Consider the following 24,649-nt stretch of genomic DNA (forward strand, 5'->3'; position numbering starts at 1 on the left):
GTATCAATTCTTTCGCGATCAGCCTTCTTTATGGTCCAGCTCTCACTTCCATACATCACTACTGGGAAAACCATAGCTTTAACTATACGGACCTTTGTTGGCAAGGCGATGTCTCTGCTTTTTAAGATGCTGTCTAGGTTTGTCATTGCTTTTCTCCCAAGAAGCAGGCGTCTTTTAATTTCATGACTGCTGTCACCCATTTAGGGAAGCTTTTAATGTTTGACGGACTATTGCATTTTAATATTTTGTTGGAAGCTGCCCAGAGTGGCTGGGTAAACCCAGCCAGATGGGCAGGGTATAAATAATAAATTATAATAATAATAATAATAATTAGTTGTTTATTTATTGCATTAACATTCCGCCTTCTTCCCCGAAGAGCTCGAGGTAGCAGATGAGGTTCTTCCTCCTCCTCACTCGTTTCCGACTCTTAGTGACCTCCTTAATTCCCCGCAACAACAACCCTTCGAGGTAGGTTAGGACGAGAGGCAGCGTGACTGGCGCATGGTGTCTGAGTGGAGATTTGAACCCTGGCCTAAAAAGGTCCTAATCCAACCCTCTAACCCAGGCAAAGGCAAACTCGGCCCTCCAGATGTTTTGGGACTACAACTCCCATCATCCCTAGTTAACAGGACCAGCAGGCGCAGACGATGGGACTTGTAGTCCCAAAACATCTGGAGGGCCGAGTTTGCCTATGCCTGCTCTAACCACTACACCACATGGGCTCCCTAAGTTACAAGGGCATGAGGGAATTCTATTAGTATGCTGGGGCTTCCAGAAAAAATCCCATCAATGGGAGCTGGAACCTTGCACACAGAAGGCAGTTAATACAGAATGTGTGAGGGAATGCAGAATATTTATCACTTAAATTGACTTACTTTGTTTTTCACATTAAAATTTTACAGTCACATATCCAACATACAACATTAAGAACAAGATTCCAGAGAATCACCTGGACTTCCATCCTTCCCTTTGTGGGTCATGTTGTTAATCATTTCCTCCTGAATCTTTTATAATAATCCAAATCTTTTACCTCTCCATTGTGTCCAAAATTCACCATTAAACTACAAGTGTTATTCCAATCCTACTAATGATTTTAACTGTTTACAATGGTTTTTAAGATAAGTTATAAAATTTCCCCCATTCCTTATTAAAATGTTGGTCTTCCTGATTTCTGATTCTTCCGGCCATTTTAGCCATAATCCATCAACTTGATCTGCCATTCTGCTCTGGTCGGGACTTTATCTTCTTTCCAATGTGCAATATTTAAGGGAGAATTCTCCCTTGCCCATCAGCCTTCGAGCAAATCATCTTCTACGTTAATCCTATCAATCACCAGTGGTTTTTTTTACATCCCATACTTATTTTCTGCCTGCAGGTAGCTCCAGAAAACCCCATTTGGAGGCTGCCTGGCAAAAGGACACAATTCTTAGAAATATCTTAAAAACAATGGGGAACTGTGATAACATGAGTGCCCCTTCTCAGCGTACTCCATTCCATCCCCACCATAAGCCGGCATTATGTAGACATTGAACAGACCAAGCCTTTACTGTTTTTCCTAAAGATTTGTGTTTCCTTGTTCCTGCAAATCTTAGGATTTGCTGGTGGTGCTACAGAAGCATTGATATTCAATGATACGATATGATAATCTTTATTGTCATTGTCCCATACAGAACAACGAAATTGAAAAAAATCTACATCAGACATTCAAAAACCAACAAGCCTGCTATCCCAGCCTGGTTAAAAACTCTGATACCCCATAATTAAACACAATATGCTCCCATAGAGACTACCTTACACTGCGTTTAAAACCAAAATCGCATTTGGATAGAAACTGTTTCTCAGGTGGCTAATTCTAGTCTTTATAAACCTGTACCCTGAATGTCACTCTGGGTGGCTTCCAACTGAATATTAAAAACAATACAGCATCAGACATTAAAAACTTCCCTAAACAGGGCCGCCTTCAGTTGCCTTTTAAAAGTAAAATAGTTGTTTATTGCCTTGACATCTGGTGGGAGGGCGTTCCACAGGGCAGACGCCACCACCAAGAAGGCCCTCTGCCTGGTTCCCTGTAACCTCACTTCTCGCAGTGAGGGAACCGCCAGAAGGCCCTCGGAGCTGGACCTCAGTGTCCGGGCTGAACAATGGGGGTGGAGACACTCCTTCAGTTATACAGGACCGAGGCCGTTTAGGGCTTTAAAGGTCAGCACCAACACTTTGAATTGTGCTCGGAAACATACTGGGAGCCAATGTAGGTCTTTCAAGACCGGTGTTATATGGTTTCGGCGGCCGCCCCCAGTCCCCAGTCTAGCTGCCGCATTCTGGATTAATTTTAGTTTCCGAGTCACCTTCAAAGGTAGCCCGACATAGAGCGCATTGCAGTAGTCCAAGCGGGAGATAACCAGAGCATGCACCACTCTGGGGAGACAGTCTTTGGACAGGGAGGGTCTCATCCTGCGTATCAGATGGGAGCTGGTAGACAGCTGCCCTGGATACAGAATTAACCTGCGCCTCCATGGGCAGCTGTGAGTCCAAAATGACTCCCAGGCTGCACACCTGGTCCTTCAGGGGCACAGTGACCCCATTCAGGATTGGGGAGACCTGCCCGCCGAAAAGGACCATAATCTTAATGGAGCACCTTAAGCCTGCCTTATCTGATCAGATCATAGATTTGTAAGGGTTTCCAAGCAGAGGTTGGGTGGCCATCTATCATGGATGCTTTAGCTGAGATTCCTGCATTTCAGGGGTTGGACTTGATGATCCTCAGAACCCCTTCCAGCACTAGGATTCCACTATTCTATGATTCTATACCACCATCATCTGAGGTGCAGCTGGTCAGATTTAGTGAACAGTCTTTGCCTGTTGCTGCAGCTGCATGGGGGAATTCCAAACTCCAGGGAACCCACTGGATCCCTCGCTCCAGGAAAGAATTTTGCAGTAGGTCAAAGACCTTTTACATTTCTCAGGAACTGATCTCCCTGGCTTCTTTCTTTGTGACACTTTTAATCTCTTCCACCTGCCTGCATCTGCTTGTTAACTTGGTCTCTCTTTCCAGCAGGGTCAATTTTGCATTGTTTTTGCAAGATGCCTTGGGCTCGCAAAATCAACCAAGCAGTATTGAAATTGAACTGAAATACTTTATTGTCACTTGTACAACTTGTATACAGTGAGATTACACGAGCACCCCCCCCCCACTCAGCTCTCTTAGTCTTAATTCCCCTCGTTTACTGACGCACACCCACCAAACCCGAAACTCAGTTGCCCTGTTGTTATCTTTTCACTCAGCAGCCTAACAGCCCATGGATAGAAGCTGTTCTTTACCCTGTTGGTGTGACTAATCCTGCTTCTATTATCTTCTGCCCGAGGGCAGGAGATCAAGAAAGTGCCGGCCAGGGTGTGAATCATCCCTGAGAATTTTCCTCACTCTCCTGAGGCAACGTTCTTCCGCTATTTCCTCCAGTGGACTCACGAGACAGCCCATAATATCTTGTGCTGTATTCACCACCCTCTGTAGGCACTTCCTATCAGATGATGTCAAACCAGTGTACCACACCGTGATGCAGTAGGAAAGGACACTTTCTGTTGTTGACTGGTAGAAGGAGATCATCAAATGTTGATTGAAATCATTCTTCTGCAAAACTCTGAGGAGATGGAGTCTCTGTTGGGCTTTCTTAAACACCTGGGTCGTATTTATTTTCCAAGTAAGTTGAACTCCCAGGAATTTAAAGGAAGAGACTCTCTCCACACAGCACTCCCCGATGTACAGCGGGGCTAGCTCTCCTCTCTTCCTCCAAAAGTCCAACACCATTTCCTTTGTCTTGCGGATATTAAGGTGCAAGTTGTTCCCTAGGCACCATGGAGATATTTTTTGGACCTCCCCTCTATGCGCTGATTCGTCTCCACCTGCTATTAAACCCATTATGGTGGTGTCATCTGCAAACTTAATAATTGCAGCAATGAGTCAGATGATACACAATCGTATGTATACAATGAATACAGGTAGGGACTTAGCACACATCCCTATTGTGTGGCCCTTGGGAAATGTTCCAGGCATATTCCCTAAGGCTGGAACCGCTATGGGGGTCAGGCCAAAGGAACCAGCAGAAGGGCAAAGATCAATAAATTCTGGCTGCATTGCACCAAGGAAGCTTACTGCAGAAGTTGACAACTTTGTTGGGGTCTGTCAAGACCTTTATTGTAAGAATCTTGCCGCATCAAGAACGAAGTACCCAAGTTCCCTTGTTTTCCTCTTCCCTCCTCATTCTTCTTTCCTTTTGTGTCGTGCCCTTTTTTTAAGATTGTGAGCCTGTGGTGGTCTTGTTTGTTACTGGACCGTGGAACCCAAGTTTGCTTGTTTCCCTCTTTCTTCCTCATTCATTTCCCCCCTTTTTGTTAGATTGTATGCCTGAGTGGCATGGGACGCGGGTGGCATTGTGGGTTAAACCACAGAGCCTAGGACTTGCTGGTCAGCAGTTCGAATCCCCCAGATGGGGTGAGCTCCCGTTGATCAGCCCCTGTTCCTGCCAACCTAGCAGTTCGAAAGCACATCTAAGTGCAAGTAGATAAATAGGTACCGCTCCAGCAGGAAGGTAAATGACGTTTCCGTGCGCTGCTCTGGTTCGCCAGAAGCGGTTTAGTCATGCTGGCCACATGACCCGGAAGCTGTATGCCGGCTCCCTCGGCCAATAAAGCGAGATGAGCGCTGCAACTCCAGAGTTGGTCACGACTGGACCTAATGGTCAGGGGTCTCTTTACCTTTACCTATGCCTGAGTGGCAGAGATGGCCTTGCTTGTTACTGAACTGCGAATGGCTCCAAGAATCTTTTTCGGCCGAAGGACAGGATAAAAATGCTTTTCTTGGCAGCGCCAGATGTACTAGGAATGAGTGGCTGAAAGATTCCCAGCCCTCTCTCAGGAAGATCTAGATAAAAGCAAATGTGGAATCGCTAATAGCTTCTTGTGGTCAGAGAAAGGGGGCAAATTCATTGTAAACGTAACCCCTGAAAGGTCCATTAGTCCATTAGCTACTGATGCATTGTACATACAGAAGAAATATGCCCCACTCAAGGCCAGAGAGAGGCATACAGAGAAGAAATCTGTTTAATATTGATGCTGATATCTGCCTCCAAGAGCCATATATTAATAAAGGGGGAGAAAGATGCAGTTCATAGGGGGGAATGTCAATTAAAAACAGAGCTCTGCACTCTTGTAACCGTTCGCTAAGCACAAAAATAATTGAGCTGTATGTCAAAGGACAGCCTTAGCACAGTGAAATGGAGCAAATCACCAAAAAAATAAAATCAAACATAAATTAAAAAATGATTTTTTGGTGTAAGAAAAACAACAACAAGAAGACTTTTAAAAGTATCGCTTTTTAAAAGAAGCCCAATCTAAAATTAAAGTGAATTTAAGGCATTTTTTAAGCAAAGGACTACGAAGTCCCAGGGAGGAAACCAAAACGTCATCTCAGATTCCTAAAGGTACTTCCAAGGGGAGTTTAAAGTGAATGCGCTGATCTTTTTTTTTTTGCCCTAGAAACCCAATGAACCACACCTGCATCTCAGGGGCAAATGTCACTGCAGAGCAAGCATGGGGCATATCTGTGCCCCTCCAGATGTCGGTGGACTACTACAAATCCCATCCCACCCACCCCCCAAGCTAGCAATGGTCAATGGTCAGAGATTCTGGGGCGCTGCATATATTTATTTAAATATATACCGCTTAACACTGTAGCCTCTAAGCAGTGTGCAATAAGTGTAAAATTAGCTGGAACCATAAAAAATACTTCTGCTGTCTTCAAGAAGTGTCAGAAGTTTAACAGGGACAGAGGGCCTGTCAGGGCTTCCCCTCCAAAAAATAATAATCATGGGAATTGCAGAATGCTGAGACCTGTTAGGTAACCCCTCACAGGACTACAATTCCCGGGGGGGAAACTGATTTTAATAAATAAATACATAATATTTGTTACTTAAGAGAAGTGTTGAAGCTGCAGAGAGATCGAGGGAAGTCAACTAATATAGCAGGGATTGAAACTAGTTTTAAAGAAAAGAAAAGAAAAGAAAAGAAAAGAAAAGAAAAGAAAAGAAAAGAAAAGAAAAGAAAAGAAAAGAAAGATTATAAATGTATTTCTTTCTGAGAACCTGGCATATAGGATCTTCAAATTACAGTGGTGCCTCGCAAGACAAAATTAATTCGTCTTGCGAGTTTTTCGTGTTGCGGAGCACGGTTTCCCATAGGAATGCATTGAAAATCAATTAATGCGTTCCTATGGAAACCGCCTTCAGACCAGGTCCGGGGACAGTCTGTCCCCCGACCTCTTCTGAAGGCTGGGGGGGGCAAGGGCTTTTCTTCCCACCCCCAGCATTTTAAAAAACCCCGGGACAGCAGAGGACTTCTCCGCTGTCCCGGGGCGATTTTAAAGCCCCCGGGAAGGCAGGCAGGGGGGAGCAAAGACTTTCGCCCCCCGCCGGCCTTCAGAAGAGGTCCAGGACCTCTTCTGAAGGCCGGCGGGGGGCGAAAGTCTTTTCTCCCCCTGCCTGCCTTCAAAAGCCGTCCGGGATAGCGGGAAGCACCTCTTCTGAAGTCCGGAGGGGGGGGGAAAGGCTTTGCTCCCCACCGCCAGCATTTAAAAGAGGTCCCCGGAGATTTCCCTATGGGCTTTCTTCTTGCGAAGCAAGCCCATAGGGAAATTCGTCTTGCGAAGCAACTTGCAAACGGAAAACCCTTTCGTCTTGCGGGTTTTCCATCTTGCGAGGCGTTCGTCTTGCGGGGCACCACTGTACTGTTTGTATCCTTTGAATAATTTTGTGTACATGTTCTTTTTTGTGCTTTCTCCCCCCCTTCCCCCTTTTTATATTTTCCCTTTTTATGTATTTTTTACTTTTATTTTTGAATAGTTGGATGTAAGGTTTAATTGATGCTTTCTTTGTGATTTTAAAAAATGCAATAAAGTTTTGGTTGTTTTTTTAAAATACAATTCCCGGCACTCTCACATAAAAAATGTAGTTCCCAGGAATCTCTGGTGGAAGCTACAGCCAGAATGCTTCAAAGGTACCATGTGGATGTGAGCTCAGAAGGGCTTTGCAAGCAAAATATTCCCCCCCGTGCCCCCTCCCCTAATCACAAACCTCTGTATTCAGGGTACCTGACTACCAGACCCCTGCGTAAAAAAAGTTAAGGGGAGACAAAGCACCCTCTTTCAAGTACCCTGGTGGTCAGTGCCAGATTTACGTATAAGCTAAACCAGTGTTTCCCAACCTTGAGCCTCTAGCTGTTTTTGAACCACAATTCCCATCATCCCTGACCACTGGTCTTGCTAGCTAGGGATGATGGGAGTTGTAGTCCAAAAACAGCTGGAGGTCCAAGGTTGGGAAACACTGAGCTAAACAAGCTACAGCTCAGGGCCCCACTCTCTTGGGGGCCCCAAAAAATTTTAAAGGAAAAAAGAACCTTGGATGTACATTTCCAAAATATAATATAAAAATAAAATAAAATAAAACCTACATGCAGCAACAGTGTTTTGTGTTGTGTAGGCTCCTGTGATGTAAGTCATGGGCCCCGCCTGCTAGCCTGCTCCCTAAAATATCACTGGTTTGCTCCTTTCTATATATAGGGGACGAGGGTGGCGCTGTGGGTTAAACCACAGAGCCTAGGGCTTGCCGATCAGAAGGTTGGCGGTTCGAATCCCCGCGACGGGGTGAGCTCCCGTTGCTCGGTCCCTGCTCCTGCCAACCTAGCAGTTCGAAAGCACGTCAAAGTGCAAGTAGATAAATATGTACCACTCCGGCAGGAAGGTAAATGGCGTTTCCGTGCGCTGCTCTTGTTTGCCAGAAGCGGCTTAGTCTTGCTGGCCAAACACTGGCTAGAATGGAAGGGCAGCGTTCAGTTAAGAAACTTCCCAGTGGCAAAAGTTGATTGACAGGGGAAGAGACCGGTGCTTGGAAAGTTGTGGTCGGGTCTCTGCTACCCAAGGTTTAAGCAGAGGCTGGACAGGACATCTTGGACAGGACAGCAGCCTTGAGTGAATCTTCTCCCTTCCCGCTTTACGATATACTAAGAAAACCTATATAGTGGTACCTCGGGTTACATACGCTTCAGGTTACAGGTTACAGACTTCGCTAACCCAGAAATAGTACCTCGGGTTAAGAACTTTGCTTCAGGATGAGAACAGAAATCGCGCTGCAGTGGCGTGGCAGCAGCAGGAGACCCCATTAGCTAAAGTGGTGCTTCAGGTTAAGAACTGTTTCACGTTAAGAACGGACCTCTGGAACGAATTAAGTTCTTAACCCGAGGTAAAGTAAAGGGTAAAGGGACCCCTGACCATTAGGTCAAGTAGTGGAGAACTCTGGGGTTGCGGCACTCATCTTGCTTTACTGGCCGAGGGAACCGGCGTACAGCTTCCGGGTCATGTGGCTGCATGACTAAGCCGCTTCTGGCAAACCAGAGCAGCGCACGGAAACGCCGTTTACCTTCCCGCCGGAGTGGTACCTATTTATCTACTTGCACTTTGATGCGCTTTCGAACTGCTAGGTTGGCAGGAGCAGGGACCGAGCAATGGGAACTCACCCCATCACGGGGATTTGTTAAGAACGGACCTCCGAAACGAATTAAGTATGCAACCAGAGGTACCACTGTCGTTGTTATAGCTACGGTTGTTTTTCAATCACAGCACAATTCCAGTGTCATTTTTAAATGCAAAGGCAGCACCCTGATAATCTGAAACGAACAAGGGACAGTCAAAAGAGAACCTCACCCTTAAAATAAAAAAGATCACGAGCTGGAAATTGCGTTCCAAATAATAATATATATATATTTATCTTTTATTACAATATTTTTTTTTACACCAAAAGGTTATTCCGAAGAAAGCTTTGAGAGTACAGGCTGCTACATTGCAGATGGGTGCATTTAAATGCCGGTATACCAAGAAATTGCAATTGCCATAGATTGTTGTGTCATTTGAGGCAGGATTGTGACCCCGGGGCAAACCACCTTCTGATGAACCCTCAGCACAGAAGTTAGCAGCAGAGCCAAGCTTCACGGCGCATTTCCTTTCCAATTACTTCCCCAAAGGGCTAATTGTTTCTCAAGCAAGGTGTTTCTCAAATGATGGCCGGCTGAAGACTGCGGAACTTTTCAAAGAACCCAGAACCCACTGGTTCACGGACGCCATTACTTATAAAGCGCTCTGGAAGCTCACAGAGACGCTGGACGTCGCCGAGAAATTGAAATCAGCAGCCGAGCTGCAGAAAAGCCATAGATCTAGGAGGGCCCACACTCTGCAAAGGGAGGTGCTGAGCTAATGGCCTGGCCCCCCCAAATGCCACAGCACCAGAAAAGGAATATATAGATCCAGGTGCACATATTGCAGTCGCATCTCGTGGCACCACAAGGTGACCAAGGACGTGGTGCTACGGAAGCCCATTCAGGACAACTTTTGAACACACACAAAAAGCAAGGAGAAAATTTTAGGCTCCTCCCCCTGGCCTTGGAAGACTCCGCCCCTAGGGGCTTTGCAAACAAACAAACAAACAAAGCACTTGGGATGCAGCTCCATGGCGTAAAATTTGCATGTGTTAATTCAGGCTTCCTCAACCTTGGCCCTCCAGATGTTTCGGGACTACAACTCCCATCATCCCTGACCGCTTGTCCTGCTTTGGGGAGGGGGGGGGGCGACATTGAACACGTGACATTTCGACGACCTGCCATTGCATGCAAGAGCATCGTGCCGCCTTCCCTAAGCCAAGCAGAAGCTTCCCAGGTTTGGGGAAGGAGGTGGCAGGCTTTAATACTTTCATACTCTAATTTGCCGGGAACATAGGGACGTAGCTTAGTCCCCCTAGTTAACTGGACACACCCCACTGTTAAGAATGATGTTGGCAAGATGGAAAGTGTGCGAAGACCAAGATGATCAAGGGTCTGGAAACCGAGCCTGATGAGGAACGGTCAAGGGAGGTGGGTAGGTTTGGCCTAGATAAGTGGAGACTGAGAGGTGATATGGTAGCCATCTTCAAATAGCTGAAGGATGGAGCGAGCTTGTTTTCTGCCGCTCCGGACGGCAGGACTCGAACCCAGACCCATGGATTCAAATTACAAGGAGATTCCGACTAAACATCAGGAAGAACTTTCTGATGGTAAGAGTTGTCCCGACGCTATAATTCTACGACAAGGCAGCCTCCTGACTTTATAATTATAATTTTTTTAAAGGGGGGCAGGAGATCTGGGGCCCTGTTCCCACGGGTCACCCCTAATAACTCCTCAGTTCCACTGTTTCTTAACTTCCCTTCGACCCACTCTGCACAAAAAGGTTGCAACGACTTTGTCACAACCTAACAGGAACCAGAACGGCAAGGATCTGCTTCCATTTGGCCTCAGGGATGGATGCTCAGGCACAGGGAAGCCTTGCTGGAAAAAACAAACCGCCATTGAGGCCTCGCGGGACCGCGAAAGATCTTTGCTTTTGATATTTTGAACAAAACATAAGAGTGGAATATACATGCTATTTTCTGTTTCTCCAGCTGGGAAGGGGCTCATATTCCAGTTTCTTCAATGGGATTATCAAAAGCTTTGAGCAAATGAACACCTGCAGCCAGGGCTGTTGGGAAATGTCTCAAAAATTAAGAATCAAGCCAGACCCATCTAGCCCAGTAATGTCTACACTGGCGGCAGCAGCAGCAGCTCTGCAAAGGTGTCAGGGAGAAAGGCCGTCCCAGCTCTAGCTGAAGAAGTTGAGGATTGAGCTACAGCCGTAAAGAAACAAACAAACAAATAATAAATAAATAAATACAGCCACAAGGGAACACATGAATGAATAAATAAAAATCCAGATTCACTGGCAGAGGGATTCTCAGATGAACAGAAATATTGGTTTTTATAGCAGCAGGGTTCAATTTCTGCCTCCCGCTTAAAGAATAAATTTCCAGTAAGTTCCAACAGCTCCAATCTGCAAATGTTTCTTTTAAAAGAAAGTAGTTTTACATTTATAAGATTTTATACACTTTGTGCAACTGGGGTAGGCTCTCTTGTTTCCAAAAGGCAGGGAATAATTTACTCTTAGGGGTACAGGAGAGGGGAAATGTGATCTGGGGGGGGAGGACTTAATTCACCCCCCAGCCACAGATCACCAGGAAACCAGGTTCTTTTCTCTGAGCCTCGGCTCCCAATTTGCAAAGCAGTAACTATTTCAACCCTAGACAGCATCTTAAAAAGCAGAGACATCACCTTGCCAACAAAGGTCCGTACAGTTAAAGCTATGGTTTTCCCAGTAGCGATGTATGGAAGTGAGAGCTGGACCCTAAAGAAGGCTGATCACCGAAGAATGGGTGCTTTTGAATTCTGGTGCTGGAGGAGACTCTTGAGAGTCCCATGGACTGCAAGAAGATCAAACCGATCCATTCTGAAGGAAATCAGCCCTGAGTGCTCACTGGAAGGACAGATCCTGAAGCTGAGGGTCTAATACTTTGGCCACCTCATGAGAAGAGAAGACTCCCTGGAAAAGACCCTGATGCTGGGAAAGATGGAGGGCACAAGGAGAAGGGGACGACAGAGGACGAGATGGCTGGACAGTGTTCTAGAAGCTACCAGCATGAGTTTGACCAAACTGCGAGAGGCAGTGGAAGACAGGAGTGCCTGGCGTGCTCTGGTCCAGGGGGTCACGAAGAGTCGGGCACGACTAAATGACTAAACAACAACAACCTCATGCTAAACACTGGGGGGGGTTGGGGGGTACATATCTGTAACACTCTACGTGATAAAAATGCTCCAATTGAGGGTTGCCAGGGTGGTGGTGGGGAGACATGAAAAGAAATCAACAAGTCAACAAGTCTTCATCACCAGACTCTTCCCCTTTAACCTATATCTGCACCTGCATTTCTCCCAGAACCCATGAGGACTACCAGCTTGCTTCAAAAGAGGCAAAAGGAAAATAAAAATCCGAACGGTCCCATGTATGAGGTCCTTGGCTCCATGATATACCCTTTGCTCTGGAGGGCAGTCAGAGCTGGGCAGATGTGCAGCTCTCCCGGTGTAAAGAATCGGGGCAAGATGGGAGTCGGCCACCCGGGGTGCCCTTGCTTCATCCAGCCCGGCTGCGTCGCTTTCTGAGATTGCCAAGGGGTCTTTTTGCGCCAGCGTTGCGTGGATGTCTCGACTCGGCGGTCTGTCTGCGCCCGTGTGTGCGCATGTCCGTCCCAAAGCTTCAAAACAGAAAACACGCCTCACTTCCCGGCAGGAGACTTTGCCGCCTAAGCTGTGTCACTCGCCGCTTCTCTGAATCCTACGTTGAAAGCGCGTCGAAAAAGCGTGGCCTTCCAAGTTAGAGAAGCAAAGAAATAAATAGGGTTCCCAAACGGAGGCAGGCACCTGTGGCAATCAGGAGGAAATAAACTGCGGTGCAATTTTGTCTTAGAAGATGAGAAAGCAGCCACAGAGTCGACAGCAGCGGGGAGAAAACAGGAGAAGTTAAGGAGGTTGGGAGGGCAAGAGAGGCCTGACTCAGACTTTGAACACGACTGAGCACTTGAGCTGGGCTGGTTCCAGGCCGTCTGTGTACGCCAGGAGGAAATACATCACTTTCCGGATCCTGGCCAGCTCCACCAGCCTCTCCCCAAACTCCAGAGCATCGGCCTCGTTCCAATCGACCTCCTGGGCGCCTGCCTTCTTCCAGAAGACGGCCACAGGCTCCAGAAGCTGCCTGCGCATGAGATTGGTGAGATCCGGCGTCCAGTGCTGGGAGGTGCCGATAATGGTGACCTTCCCGGGTTTCTCCAGAACCACATTCCAGCGCAGGAAGTGGAGTCCTTGCTGGCGCGAGAAGTCCAGGCGGTAGACAAACTCGTTGGCTTGCAGCAGCTTCTCCCCATCTTGCGGTTTCTCGTTCCTCTGCTGGAGGCTCTCGACCCGAAGCCGCATGCACCGGGTCAGTTCGACGTCCTGCACCAAGTGCAGCTCCAGCTCGGCCGCCTCCGAAGCCATCAAGACCCTCGGTTTGCCCTCTCCTCCCTTCCCCTCGACCGTGTTCTGCAGCACTGCCTCTCTGTCTTTCTCTGAGCGTCCGAGATGTAGGAAGAAAAATATGACACTATTTGCAAACTCTTCCTCTCTCTCTCTCTCTCTCTGGCCGGCCCTCCCCTGTCCCAGCGGTGCTAGGCAACCTGCTTCGGTGACGTGAAGCACCCTCGGGGGCTTTCCTCTGGGTGCCCTCGCCTCGTTTGCAGGCGAGGGACGGATCCCGGCGCTGTGCGATAAATCTATAGGGGATGCGGCCTCTGATGTCAGCTTCCCAGGCAACTCGCCTAGTGACCATTCCCAAACGAGGCACGTGGCATTCTCCGTCAGGTTTAAACGAGGTCTCCTATGTGCTTCGGATGGAGCCGGCCTCTCGGGAAGGGGCCGGGGACATATGCTGGAAATTCAGGAGGGGGAAGCAAGTTTCCTCTCTCCTCACCCCGTATGGCATCGAAGCATGTAAAGAAGGCTAGGCTCATGCTGGAAACAGCCCCATATTCTTCCCCCCTGCGTCCCGTTCATCTGACGCTTTCCCCAGCGTTGATAATTTTAGACTGCAGGCTCCTTATGTCGAACACTGACATGAAACCAGAATTGTAATAATAATAATAATAATAATAATAATAATAATAATAATAATAATAATAATAATACAGTCATACCTCGGGTTACGAACGCTTCGGGTTGTGCAATTTCGGGTTGCGCACCGGGCCAAATCCGGAAGTACCGGAACGGGTTACTTCTGGGTTTCGGCGCTTGCACAGAAGCACTAAATCGCACTTTGCGCATGCGCAGAAGAACTGAATAGCAACCCGCGTGTCCGCAGACATGGCGCTGCAGGTTGCGGACGCTGCAGGTTGCAAACATGCTTCCCACACAGAACACGTTCGCAACCTGAGCGTCCACTGTAATAACAACAACAACAACAACAACAACAACAATAATAATTCATTACTTATACCCCAGCCACTCTGGGTGGCTTCCAACAGGATATTAAAAACACAATAAAATATCAAACGTTAAAAACTTCCCTAAACAGGACTGCCTTCAGATGTCTTCTAAAAGTCAGATAGTTGTTTATTTCCTTGACATCTAATGGGAGGGAGTTCCACAGGGAGGGCGCCACCACCGAGAAGGCCCTCTGCCTGGTTCCCCGTTCCCTTCTCGCAATAAGGGAACCGCCAGAAGGCCCTTGGAGCTGGACTTCAGTGTCCAGCCTGAACGATGGGGGTGGAGACGCTCCTTCAGGTATACAGGGCCAAGGCCATTTAGGGCTTTCAAGGTCAGCACCAACACTTTGAATTGTGCTTGGAGGCATACTGGGAGCCAATGTAGGTCTTTCAGGACTGGTGTTATGTGGTCTCGGAGGTCGCTCCCAGTCACCAGTCTGGCTGCCACATTCTGGATTAGCTGTAGTTTCTGGGTCACCCTCAAAGGTAGCCCCATGTAGAGTGCATTGCAGTAGTCCAAGAGAGAGATAACCAGAGCATGTACCACCCTGGGGAGACAGTCTGCAGGCAGGGAGGGTCTCAGCCTGCGTACCAGGTGGAGCTGGGAGACAGCTGCCCTGGACACAGAACTGACCTGTGCCTGCAAGGACAGCTGAGAGTCCATGGTAAATACTTCATAGTTCCTGAAACCATTGTAGAAATATATTTTAAAAATAAAAAAAATTGTCCAGTAGCACCTTAGAGACCAACTAAGTTTGTTCTGGGTATAAGCTTTTGTGTGCATGCACATTTCTTCAGATGCACTGAAACAGAAGTCACCAGACCCTTATACAGTGGTACCTCAGGTTACATACACTTCAGGTTACAGACTCCGCTAACCCAGAAATAGTGCTTCAGGTTAAGAACTTTGCTTCAGGATGAGGACAGAAATCATGCTTTAGAAAGTCAGAAAGTACTTCCTGAGGTTTCGTCGGCATCTCCTTTCTTGTAGCTTGAAGCCATCGGTTCAGATCTGACCCTCCGGAGAAGGAGAAAACAAGCTTGTAGATCAAGGTGCTTGCTCACCTGCCGCGCTTGCGACAGGACCAAGAGCAAAAGTTTGGGAACATTTAGCAACGTTGTACTGCAGGACAGTCCTGCGAGGCTGGGGGAAAACAACCCTTGAAGCGGAAACAGTCTCCATCATCATGTACTTCTCTGGAGGCCCAGATGATGGCTGTGAGATAAGGAAAGTTGCATCCCTGCGGGAGGCGTGATGCAAATCCAACAGCTTTGCGGAGAGAAATGTCTCAAACAGCTTCACCCCAGTTGCTCTCCAACACAGGTGCTCCAGAATGTTCTATGGCCAGCAGGACTTGCATTTGCTAAATTTAAATTTGGTGACCAGCTGATCGGCGCTGGCTTCTAGCCCGGTTGGGACCCTGCTGCATTCCGGATCTTCCAGGCAGCGATCCCCAAACAGGGGGTCGAAGACAGTGCTGACTGAGAATTCTGGAGCACAGCTGATCCCGCGAGGCTTGGTCCCGGTCGATCACCAGTGCTTGGGTCTTCCTTCGCAGGTTGGCTATGCCGGTCGCCTGATGTCATGGTTATGTCAGGTGATTGACAGGTGGGCGCTCTGCTCACTCGTCAAAGCAGCCTGCCAGCTGCACAGGACCTCAGGATCAGGTCAGCCAGACTGAAAAGGACCCTTGCTCCCAGTGTAGTGGTTAGAGTAAGGGCAAGGGACTTTTGGCCCCCCAGAAGTTACTGGACTCCAAATCAGCCACAGCCAGCATGGCCAATGGTTAGGTATACAGTGGTACCTCGGGTTACATACGCTTCAGGTTACATACGCTTCAGGTTACAGACTCTGCTAACCCAGAAATAGTGCTTCAGGTTAAGAACTTTGCTTCAGGATGAGAACAGAAATCGCACAGCGGCAGCGGGAGGCCCCATTAGCTAAAGTGGTGCTTCAGGTTAAGAACAGTTTCAGGTTAAGTACAGACCTCCAGAATGAACTTAACCCGAGGTACCACTGCAATGGGAACGCCACACCTTTTATTGCCCTCTTGCTCGAGATCAGAGATAATAATAATAATAATAATAATAATAATAATAATAATAATAATTATGACTTTGCCACTCCTGAAAGTCTCCAAGTTGCACACACCTGCATAACCCCGACCGAATTCCTGCACCAACCGTCTTGTAAAGTTGGGCACGAAGCAGGCCGTCTGTCCGAAAATGCTAAGCCAGAGTGTGGCGTTTGCCTCCTAGGTGGGTCATAAGGAAAGGGTTAAATGAGTGTGAAGTGATTGGCCAGTGGGAATCCAAGGGGAGGAGTTAGAGTTGGAGTTGTTGGAAAGTCAGTTGGGAGTTGGAGAAGGAAGAGGGAGGATAAGTTTGTGGGCTGATCGAGTTGTGTGGTGAGAGAAACTGTTAGGTGGAGTCAGATACAGTGGTGCCTCGCAAGACGAAAAGAATCCGTTCTGCGAGTCTCTTCGTCTTGCGGTTTTTTCGTCTTTCGAAGCAAGCCCATTAGCGGCTTAGCGCTATTAGCGGTTTAGCGGGCTTAGCGGATCAGCTGTTAAGCGGCTTAGCGGATCAGCTGTTAAGCGGCTTAGCGGATCAGCTGATAAGCGGCTTAGCGGATCAGCTGATAAGCGGCTTAGCGGATCAGCTGTTAAGCGGCTTAGCGGATCAGCTGTTAAGCGGCTTAGTAGATCAGCTGTTAAGCGGCTTAGCGGATCAGCTGATAAGCGGCTTAGCGGCTTGGGAAAAAGGGGGGGAAAGAAAAAAAAACCCGGCAGGAACTCGCAAGGCATTTTCGTCTTGCGAAGCAAGCCCATAGGAAATTCGTTTTGCGAAGCACCTCCAAAACGGAAAACCCTTTCATCTAGCGGGTTTTCCGTCTTGCGAGTTATTCGTCTTGCGGGGCACCACTGTAGATAGTTGGGATAATCAGTCTGAAGTTGTTAGGAACGAATAGGTCAGTAAAGAAACTAAGATTAAGAAACTGACAAGAAGAATTAACTGAAACCTTAAACTTGTTCATGCTTATAAAAATAAACTTGATTATTTGTTAATGTTAACAACTGTCTGGACTCCGTGTGTACCCGAGGGAAACAGGTTGGTGGCAGCGAAGAGGCAATCACTATGGTGGCACAGGGATCAATAGACCGTCAAAGTCCGAGGACCCTGTGTGATCGCCACACAGAGCAAAAAGTTTCCAGCCTCAAACCCATCCAGCAAGTAATACGAAAAGACTCCCGAGAGGCAAGCGATGCTCTCTGCTCCCACCGGGAGAGCGAAGGGATTGGAAAGTTAGCATCGAGCAAACAAACAAAACAAAACAAAAATCGGGTTGCCGGGGGAGGGACGGCAATGTCTGAAATAATGAGTTCCTCATGGGTCCTCTTCTCCTCTTTGAATGGAGTCTCCGAGGACCAAGAGACCGGAGCAGATTGGGAGGAAATTTGCGCAGCTGAACTCAATGCTAAAGAAGGAAGTCAAACAGGGAGAAGCCAGGCAGTGACTGGCAGCTGGCACAGGAAGCGCATAATGTCACAAGTAAAAAGTAGAGACAACACCTTGCCAACAAAGGTCTGTATAGTAAAAGCTATGGTTTTCCCTATAGTGATGTATGGAAGTGAAAGCTGGACCATAAAGAAGGCTGATCGCTGAAGAATTGATGCTTTTGAATTCTGGTGCTGGAGGAGACTCTTGAGAGTCCCATGGACTGCAAGAAGATCAAACCTCTCCATTCTGAAGGAAATCAGCCCTGAGGGCTCACTGGAAGGACAGATCCTGAAGCTGAGGCTCCAGTACTTTGGCCAACTCATGAGAAGAGAAGACTCTCTGGAAAAGACCCTGATGTTGGAAAAGATGGAGGGCACAAGGAGAAGGGGAGGACAGAGGACAAGATGGTGGGACAGTGTTCTCAAAGCTACCAGCATGAGTTTGACCAAACTGCGGGAGGCAGTGGAAGACAGGAGTGCTGCCTGGCGTGCTCTGGTCCAGGGGGTCATGAAGAGTCGGACACGACTAAATGACTAAACAACAACAACAACCCTGCTAACTCGGCCTTCCAGAGTCAAGCAGGTCTACTCCAGAGATGGCCAATGTAGGAACATAAGAAGCTGCCTCATACAGAGTCAGAAGGTAAAGGGACGTGGGTGGCACTGTGGTCTAAACCACCGAGCCGCTTTGGCTTGCCGATCGGAAGGTTGCCGGTTCGAATCCCCGTGACGGGGTGAGCTCCCGTTGCTCGGTCCCTGCTCCTGCCAACCTAGCAGTTCGAAAGCACGTCAAAGTGCAAGTAGATAAACAGGTACCACTGCAGTGGGAAGCTAAACGGCGTTTCCGTGCGCTCTGGTTTCCGCCATGGTGTTCCGTTGTGCCAGAAGCGATTTAGTTCTGCTGGGCGCATGACCTGGAAAGCTGTCTGCGGACAAATGCTGGCTCCCTTGGCCTGAAAGCAAGATGAATGCCACACTTCATAGTCGCCTTTGGCTGGACTTAACTGTCCAGAGGTCCTTTACCTTTTCTTTTTTTACAAAAACAGACCACTGATAAGGTAAAGGTAAGGGGACCCCTGACCATTAGGTCCAGTCGTGGCTGACTCTGGGGTTGCGGCGCTCATCTCACTTTATTGGCCGAGGGAGCCGGCGTACAGCTTCCGGGTCATGTGGCCAGCATGACTAAGCCGCTTCTGGCAAACCAGAGCAGCGCACGGAAACGCCGTTTACCTTCCTGCCGGAGTGGTACCTATTTATCTACTTGCACTTTGACGTGCTTTCAAACTGCCAGGTTGGCAGGAGCAGGGACTGAGCAATGGGAGCTCACTCCGTTGCGGGGATTCGAACCGCCGACCTTCTGATCGGCAAGTCCTAGGCTCTGTGCTTTAACCCACAGCGCCACCCATGCCCCTAGACCACTGGTACATCTATCTCAATGGTGTCTGCACTGACTGGCAGCAGTGGCTGTCCACAATTTCAGGGATAGAGCAATTGTAGAAACACTCCCCTCCCCCAAAGGAGGGCATCAGGTAACCAAAGGATGAGCACAACCAGTGGCTCTCAAACTTTTTCAAGCCACCATAAATTCATTCCCGTTGCCCCCAACCCATAATATGAAGCAGTATTCGGAATAGCGTGACCCACTAAGGCATGGGTTAGCAAACTAAGGCCAGGGGGACGGATCCGGCCCAACTGCCTTCTCAATCCAGCCCATGGACGGTCCGGGAATCAGCGTGTTTTTACATGAGTAGAATGTGTTGTTTTATTTAAAATGCACCTCTGGGTTATTTGTGGGGCCTGCCTGGTGTTTTGACATGAGTAGAATGTGTGATTTTATTTAAATGTGTGCTTTTATTTTATTTGTGGGGCATAGGAATTCATTCATTTCCCGCCCCCCCCCAAAATATATAGTCCGGCCCCCCCACAAGGTCTGAGGGACAGTGCACCGGCCCCCTGCTGAAAAAAATTGCTGCCCCCTGCACTAAGGTAATAACACAAAATAATTCAAAACAGTAACAATGCATTGGACATTTATTCAAAAGTCAGTTAAAGTTATTTAGGTTTACTCAGCAAAACTGATAAAATTGATTTGGCAGTAGCAGTTTTTCAAAGTCTGCTAGTCACCTGCACGTCCCAAGACTCTTAATCTCAGCCTTGTGGCTTCAAGACCCACGTTGGGGATAAGATTTCTACATGTCAGGGAGTTGGGCGAGACAACCCTCGTGTACAATTCTATGATCTGACGAACACATCAGAATCACAATTTGCTAAGTGCGGACAGGCAGAAACCCAGCGTTCGTCCACTAGAGGGCAGCAGCTATCACAAGCATCTTTTCCAGTGATGGTGAAGATAACAAACAGGAACAGGCTTTTAAATTATATTTTTGTTCGGGCGCCTTGGGCACATCAATTTCTGTTGCCGGAGGTTGGAATACAGTCATTGCAACGTCTAGTCCTTGGCAGCCTTTTGTCCCTGTATGAATCTGTCTGTTTCCTTTGAAAGCCCTTGCAAAGTTCAAGGGCCGAGGCTCAAAAATTAAACAGTGAAACAGAGAATAATCCCTCCAGCCTCCGGCTCTCAGTTTGGCCAACGAGACGCCCCGTGGGAATTGCACAATCACAACAGTGCTCTCCCCTCCAGCAACAGCCGGTAGAGAATCTCAAGCTCAGGGCTGTGGGTTCGACCCCCAGGTTGGGCAAAATATTTCTGCCCTGCAGGGGGTTGGCCTAGATGATCTTAGGGGGTCCCCTTCCACCCTATAATTCTATGATTCCCAGCAAGAAGTAAAGCTTTCAGGAGGGGGTACGTTCCTTCCTCTTTCCCCTCTCTCACATACACCCCAGCAAGCAAACAATTCATACGCAGTCCTGTGGGATTTGGGGGCTGTGGGTTAAACCACAGAGCCTAGGACTTGCCGATCAGAAGGTCGGCAGTTCGAATCCCCACAACGGGGTGAGCTCCTGTTGCTCGGTCCCTGCTCCTGCCAACCTAGCAGTTCAAAAACACCTCAAAGTGCAAGTAGATAAATAGGTACCACTCAGGCGGGAAGGTAAACGGCTTTTCCGTGCGCTGCTCTGGTTCGCCAGAAGCAGCTTAGTCATGCTGGCCGCATGACCCGGAAGCTGTACGCCGGCTCCCTCGGCCAGTAAAGCGAGATGAGCGCTGCAACCCCAGAGTCGGCCACGACTGGACCTAATGGTCAGGGGTCCCTTTAGCTTTACCTGAATATTATTTAGCCCAGAAGAAGAAGAAGAAGAAGAAGAAGAAGAAGAAGAAGAAGAAGAAGAAGAAGAAGAAGAAGAAGAAGAAGAAGAAGAAGAATTTATTGTTTATACCCCATTTAAACTGTTTATATGGCTGGAGAAACCCATCTGGCTGAGTTTCCCCAGCCACTCTGGGCAGCTCTCAACAGAATTAAAAACTTCCCTGAACAGAGGCTGCCTTCAGATGTCTTCTGAAGGTTATACAGTGGTACCTCGGGTTACAAACTTAATTCATTCTGGAGGTCTGTTCTTAACCTGAAACTGTTCTTAACCTGAAGCACCACTTTAGCTAATGGGGCCTCCCGCTGCCGCTGCATGATTTCTGTTCTCATCCTGAAGCAAAGTTCTTAAGCTGAGGTACTATTTCTGGGTTAGCAGAGTCAGTAACCTGAAGCGTATGTAACCCAAGGTACCACTGTATAGTTATTCATCTCCATAACAACTGATGGGAGGGTGTTCCACAGGGTGGGTGCAACTACAGAGAAGGCCCTCTTCCTGGTTTCCTGTAACCTCACTTTTCGCAGGGAGGGAACCGCCAGAAGGCCCTCGGAGCTGGACTTTGGTGTCTGGGCCGAATGATGGGGGTGGAGACGCTCCTTCAGGTCTACTGGGTCGAGGCCGTTTAGGGCTTTCAAGGTCAGCACCAACACTTTGAATTGTGCTCGGAAACGTACCTTATCTACTGCAGTGTGAAAGGGCACAGTGTCTGAGCAGTGCATAATGAAGATTGTAGTGCGTGTGTTCATGTGCTGATGTGTATCTCCGTAGCCCCCACCCGTTCTGCACATGGCTCACGCAGTGGCAGCCCTGGGCAGCCGGCCAACAAACAGCCAACAGCCAAACGGCATAATCTAGTTGATGGAATTCAGGGTGGATAATGTGGAGGAAGGGCAAAGCAGAAAGCCCAGCTAGGATAGGCATTGCAGGAAGGGCAGGAAAAGCATAACTCTTTCATCGAAACCACGGGGGACTCTGAATCCGGAAGACCCATGGCAGGCAGGAAGAGAAGGCTTAACTTTTTGCATCAATGCGGTCGCCTCCATTGGAACGGTCTTTGCCAGCCTGGGCTTTTCCGGGTGTTTTGGATAACAGCTTCCATCGGATCCAGGAAGCACACTGCTGATGGAAGCTATGGTCCAAAATTTCTGGATGGCACCGCTTTGGCGAAGGTCGCATTAAAAAACAACAACCCCCAAACTGTTCTTAAAATCTGTTGATTTGATCTGTATTTTATCCCCTCTGGTGAAAACAGGGAAGTCCTCTTCCATCCCTTTCGACATTTCTCAGATGAAAACAGGGACATCCTATTCCATCCCAGCCAAGATTTCTCCAGTGAAGGAAAAGCGGGACATTCTGGGATCAATCCAGAAACTGAGATGATAATAATAATAATTTATAATAATTTATTATTTATACCCCGCCCATCTGACTGGGTTTCCCCAGCCACTCTGGGCGGCTTCCAACAAAACACTAAAATACAATAACATATTAAACATTAAAAGCTTCCCTAAACAGGGCTGCCTTCAGATGTCTTCTAAAATTTGGTAGTTATTTTTCTCTTTGACATCTGGTGGGAGGGTGTTCCACAGGGCGGGTGCCACTACCGAGAAGGCCCTCTGCCTGGTTCCCTGTAACTTGGCTTCTCGCAGTGAGAGAACCACCAGAAGGCCCTCGGAGCTGGACCTCAGTGTCTGGGCAGAACGATGGGGGTGGAGACGCTTCTTCAGGTCTACTGGGCCTTTGAGGCCATTTAGGGCTTTCAAGGTCAGCACCAACACTTTGACTTGTGCTCCGAAACGTACTGGGAGCCAATGTAGGTCTTTCAAGACCAGTGTTATGTGGTCTCGGCGGCCGCCCCCAGTCACCAGTCTAGCTGCCGCATTCTGGATTAGTTGGGATGGCATTTGTAATTCTGGGGCTGTGCCTGGAAAATTGGGGCACTTGGGAGGGTCTGGTATTTCAATAATTTCATTGGGTCTCTGGATGCTGGACAACATGCTGTCCTTTGGTCTGATGAAGCAGAATTCTTCTTATATTCCATTCCAAAATTCTGTTGCATCTTATCTGAAGGAGTCTGGGCCCAATCACAAAGCCATCAAAAGTACATAGGATAGGATTGCAGGGAAGTTAAAAAGAGGGCAGAAGTCCTTCAGACCCTGTCTTTCCTCCCCTGACGTCGTTCTGGCTTTGGAGAAGCTTCAAAACATTTCCAGACTTTCCTTCCCAATGATGAGGACTAGAGACTTGTGTTTTCAAAACAAGAAGTGGTGGAGATTCGCAAGAAGCTGGGTTTTGCAGGCTTAAGCCCACACAGGTTGGCTTCGCAAGAAGTGAAATGTGTATTCACAATGCTCCTAAAATAAACAAGCAACAACCAAATTTCCGCCGTTACCTTTTGCCACAGAGCTTCTCTTGACGCTAGGGAGGAGCAAGCCGCCACAAACCAGCAGTTCCCCACCTGGCCCTGGTGCAAGTCATGAGAGCTGATTCCATCCACGAAGAGGTGGGGGTCGTCACAGATGTCCTGCACGGAGAGAGGAGAAAGAAAACACGAGATGAAGAAGAGGCCGCCCAGTGTCAACAATACTGAGCTGGGTGAGCCGGAAGATCAGCTGCTCCCCCAAGTACCATGCGCCCCCAAATACCATAGGGCGCACCGGACCATAGGACACACCTAGTTTGTAGAGGGGGAAATCAAGAAAAAAAAATCTCAATTTTTGGAGGGGAAAAAGTGCGTCCTATAGAGCGAAAAATACGGTATTTAGAAGACCCAGAAACATCCTGTGCCAGAAACCAGATTCTTGCACAACAACAATAATAAAAGCATTATTTCGGCACAGAGCAGGGCACATCTGCTTAGGAAAATGCCGAGCAGGGAACCCAAGTCGCCGTTTGACCTCTCCTCCTCCGCTTTCCGGACAGTTTTGACAAAGAATGTAAGTGACATCAAGGGACTGAACTAGGCTCATTTGAAACCCGTCGTATATATATATGACTGTAGTTCACTTGATCCATCCACTGTAATTATTAAGTTTGCAGATGATACCACCATAATGGGTCTAATTACAGGTGGAGATGAATCAGCGTACGGGGGGAGGTTCAAAAAGTATCTACATGGTGCCTAGAGAATAACTTGCACCTAAATATTAGCAAGACAAAGGAGGTGGTTTGGACTTTTGGAGGAAGAGAGGGGAACTAGCCCCGTTGTATATCGGGGTGGGTGGGTGGGGTTGTGTGGAGAGAGCCTCTTCCTTTAAATTCCTGGGAGTTTACCTTAGTGAGGACCTCACTTGGAAAAACAATATACAGTGGTACCTCGGGTTAAGTACTTAATTCATTCCGGAGGTCCGTTCTTAACCTGAAACTGTTCTTAACCTGAGGTACCACTTTAGCTAATGGGGCCTCCTGCTGCCGCCGCACGATTTCTGTTCTCATCCTGAAGCAAAGTTCTTAACCTGAGGTAATATTTCTGGGTTAGAGGAGTCTGTAGCCTGAAGCGTACGTAACCTGAAGTACCACTGTACCGTATTTTTTGCTCTATAAGATGCACTTCCCCCCTCCTAAAAAGTAAGGGGAAATGTGTGTGCGTCTTATGGAGCAAATGCAGGCGGCAGGCTCAGTGCTCCGTTTAAAGAACCGTGTGGAGCGTGTGTGCAGCTCTTGGGGGCTTTTCTCCAAGGAGGGAGAAGGGCTGCCCTTCTCCCTCCTAGGGGAAAAGCCCCCAAGAGCCGCACATACACTCTGCGAGCTCTTTAAAGCGAGCGTGGCTCTTGGGGGAGCCTTAGCCGCGCGCAGCCTCTCGCGGGCAGGGGATGAAGGCTCCCCTTGCCCGGGAGAGGCTACGCGCGGCTAAATAGGAAGCCAGGACAACGAGTGGGATCACTGCACAGCGATCCCACTGGCTGTCCTGGCTTCTGGCTTAGCCGAGTGCAGCCT

The 24,649-nt window shown here is 48.2% G+C and overlaps 2 protein-coding genes across 2 annotated transcripts in view; both read right to left on the minus strand.

Moving 5' to 3' along the window:
• The window catches only part of CAPN5 (calpain 5), a 96,284-nt gene that overhangs the window by 22,133 nt on the left and 49,502 nt on the right, over window positions 1–24,649 (minus strand). Inside the window, exon 3 of the mRNA XM_081909845.1 lies at window positions 23,106–23,237. Within this exon, the coding sequence (XP_081765971.1) occupies window positions 23,106–23,237 (132 nt within the window). The remainder of the gene's footprint in view (window positions 1–23,105; window positions 23,238–24,649) is intronic.
• OMP (olfactory marker protein) lies at window positions 12,324–13,316 on the minus strand. Its single transcript, XM_081910201.1, has one exon. The coding sequence runs from the start codon at window positions 12,964–12,966 to the stop codon at window positions 12,487–12,489; it is 480 nt and encodes a 159-aa protein (XP_081766327.1). The 5' UTR covers window positions 12,967–13,316; the 3' UTR covers window positions 12,324–12,486.

The sequence above is a fragment of the Podarcis melisellensis genome, assembly GCF_964234715.1.
Source record: "Podarcis melisellensis genome assembly, chromosome: 4".
NCBI lineage: Eukaryota > Metazoa > Chordata > Lepidosauria > Squamata > Lacertidae > Podarcis > Podarcis melisellensis.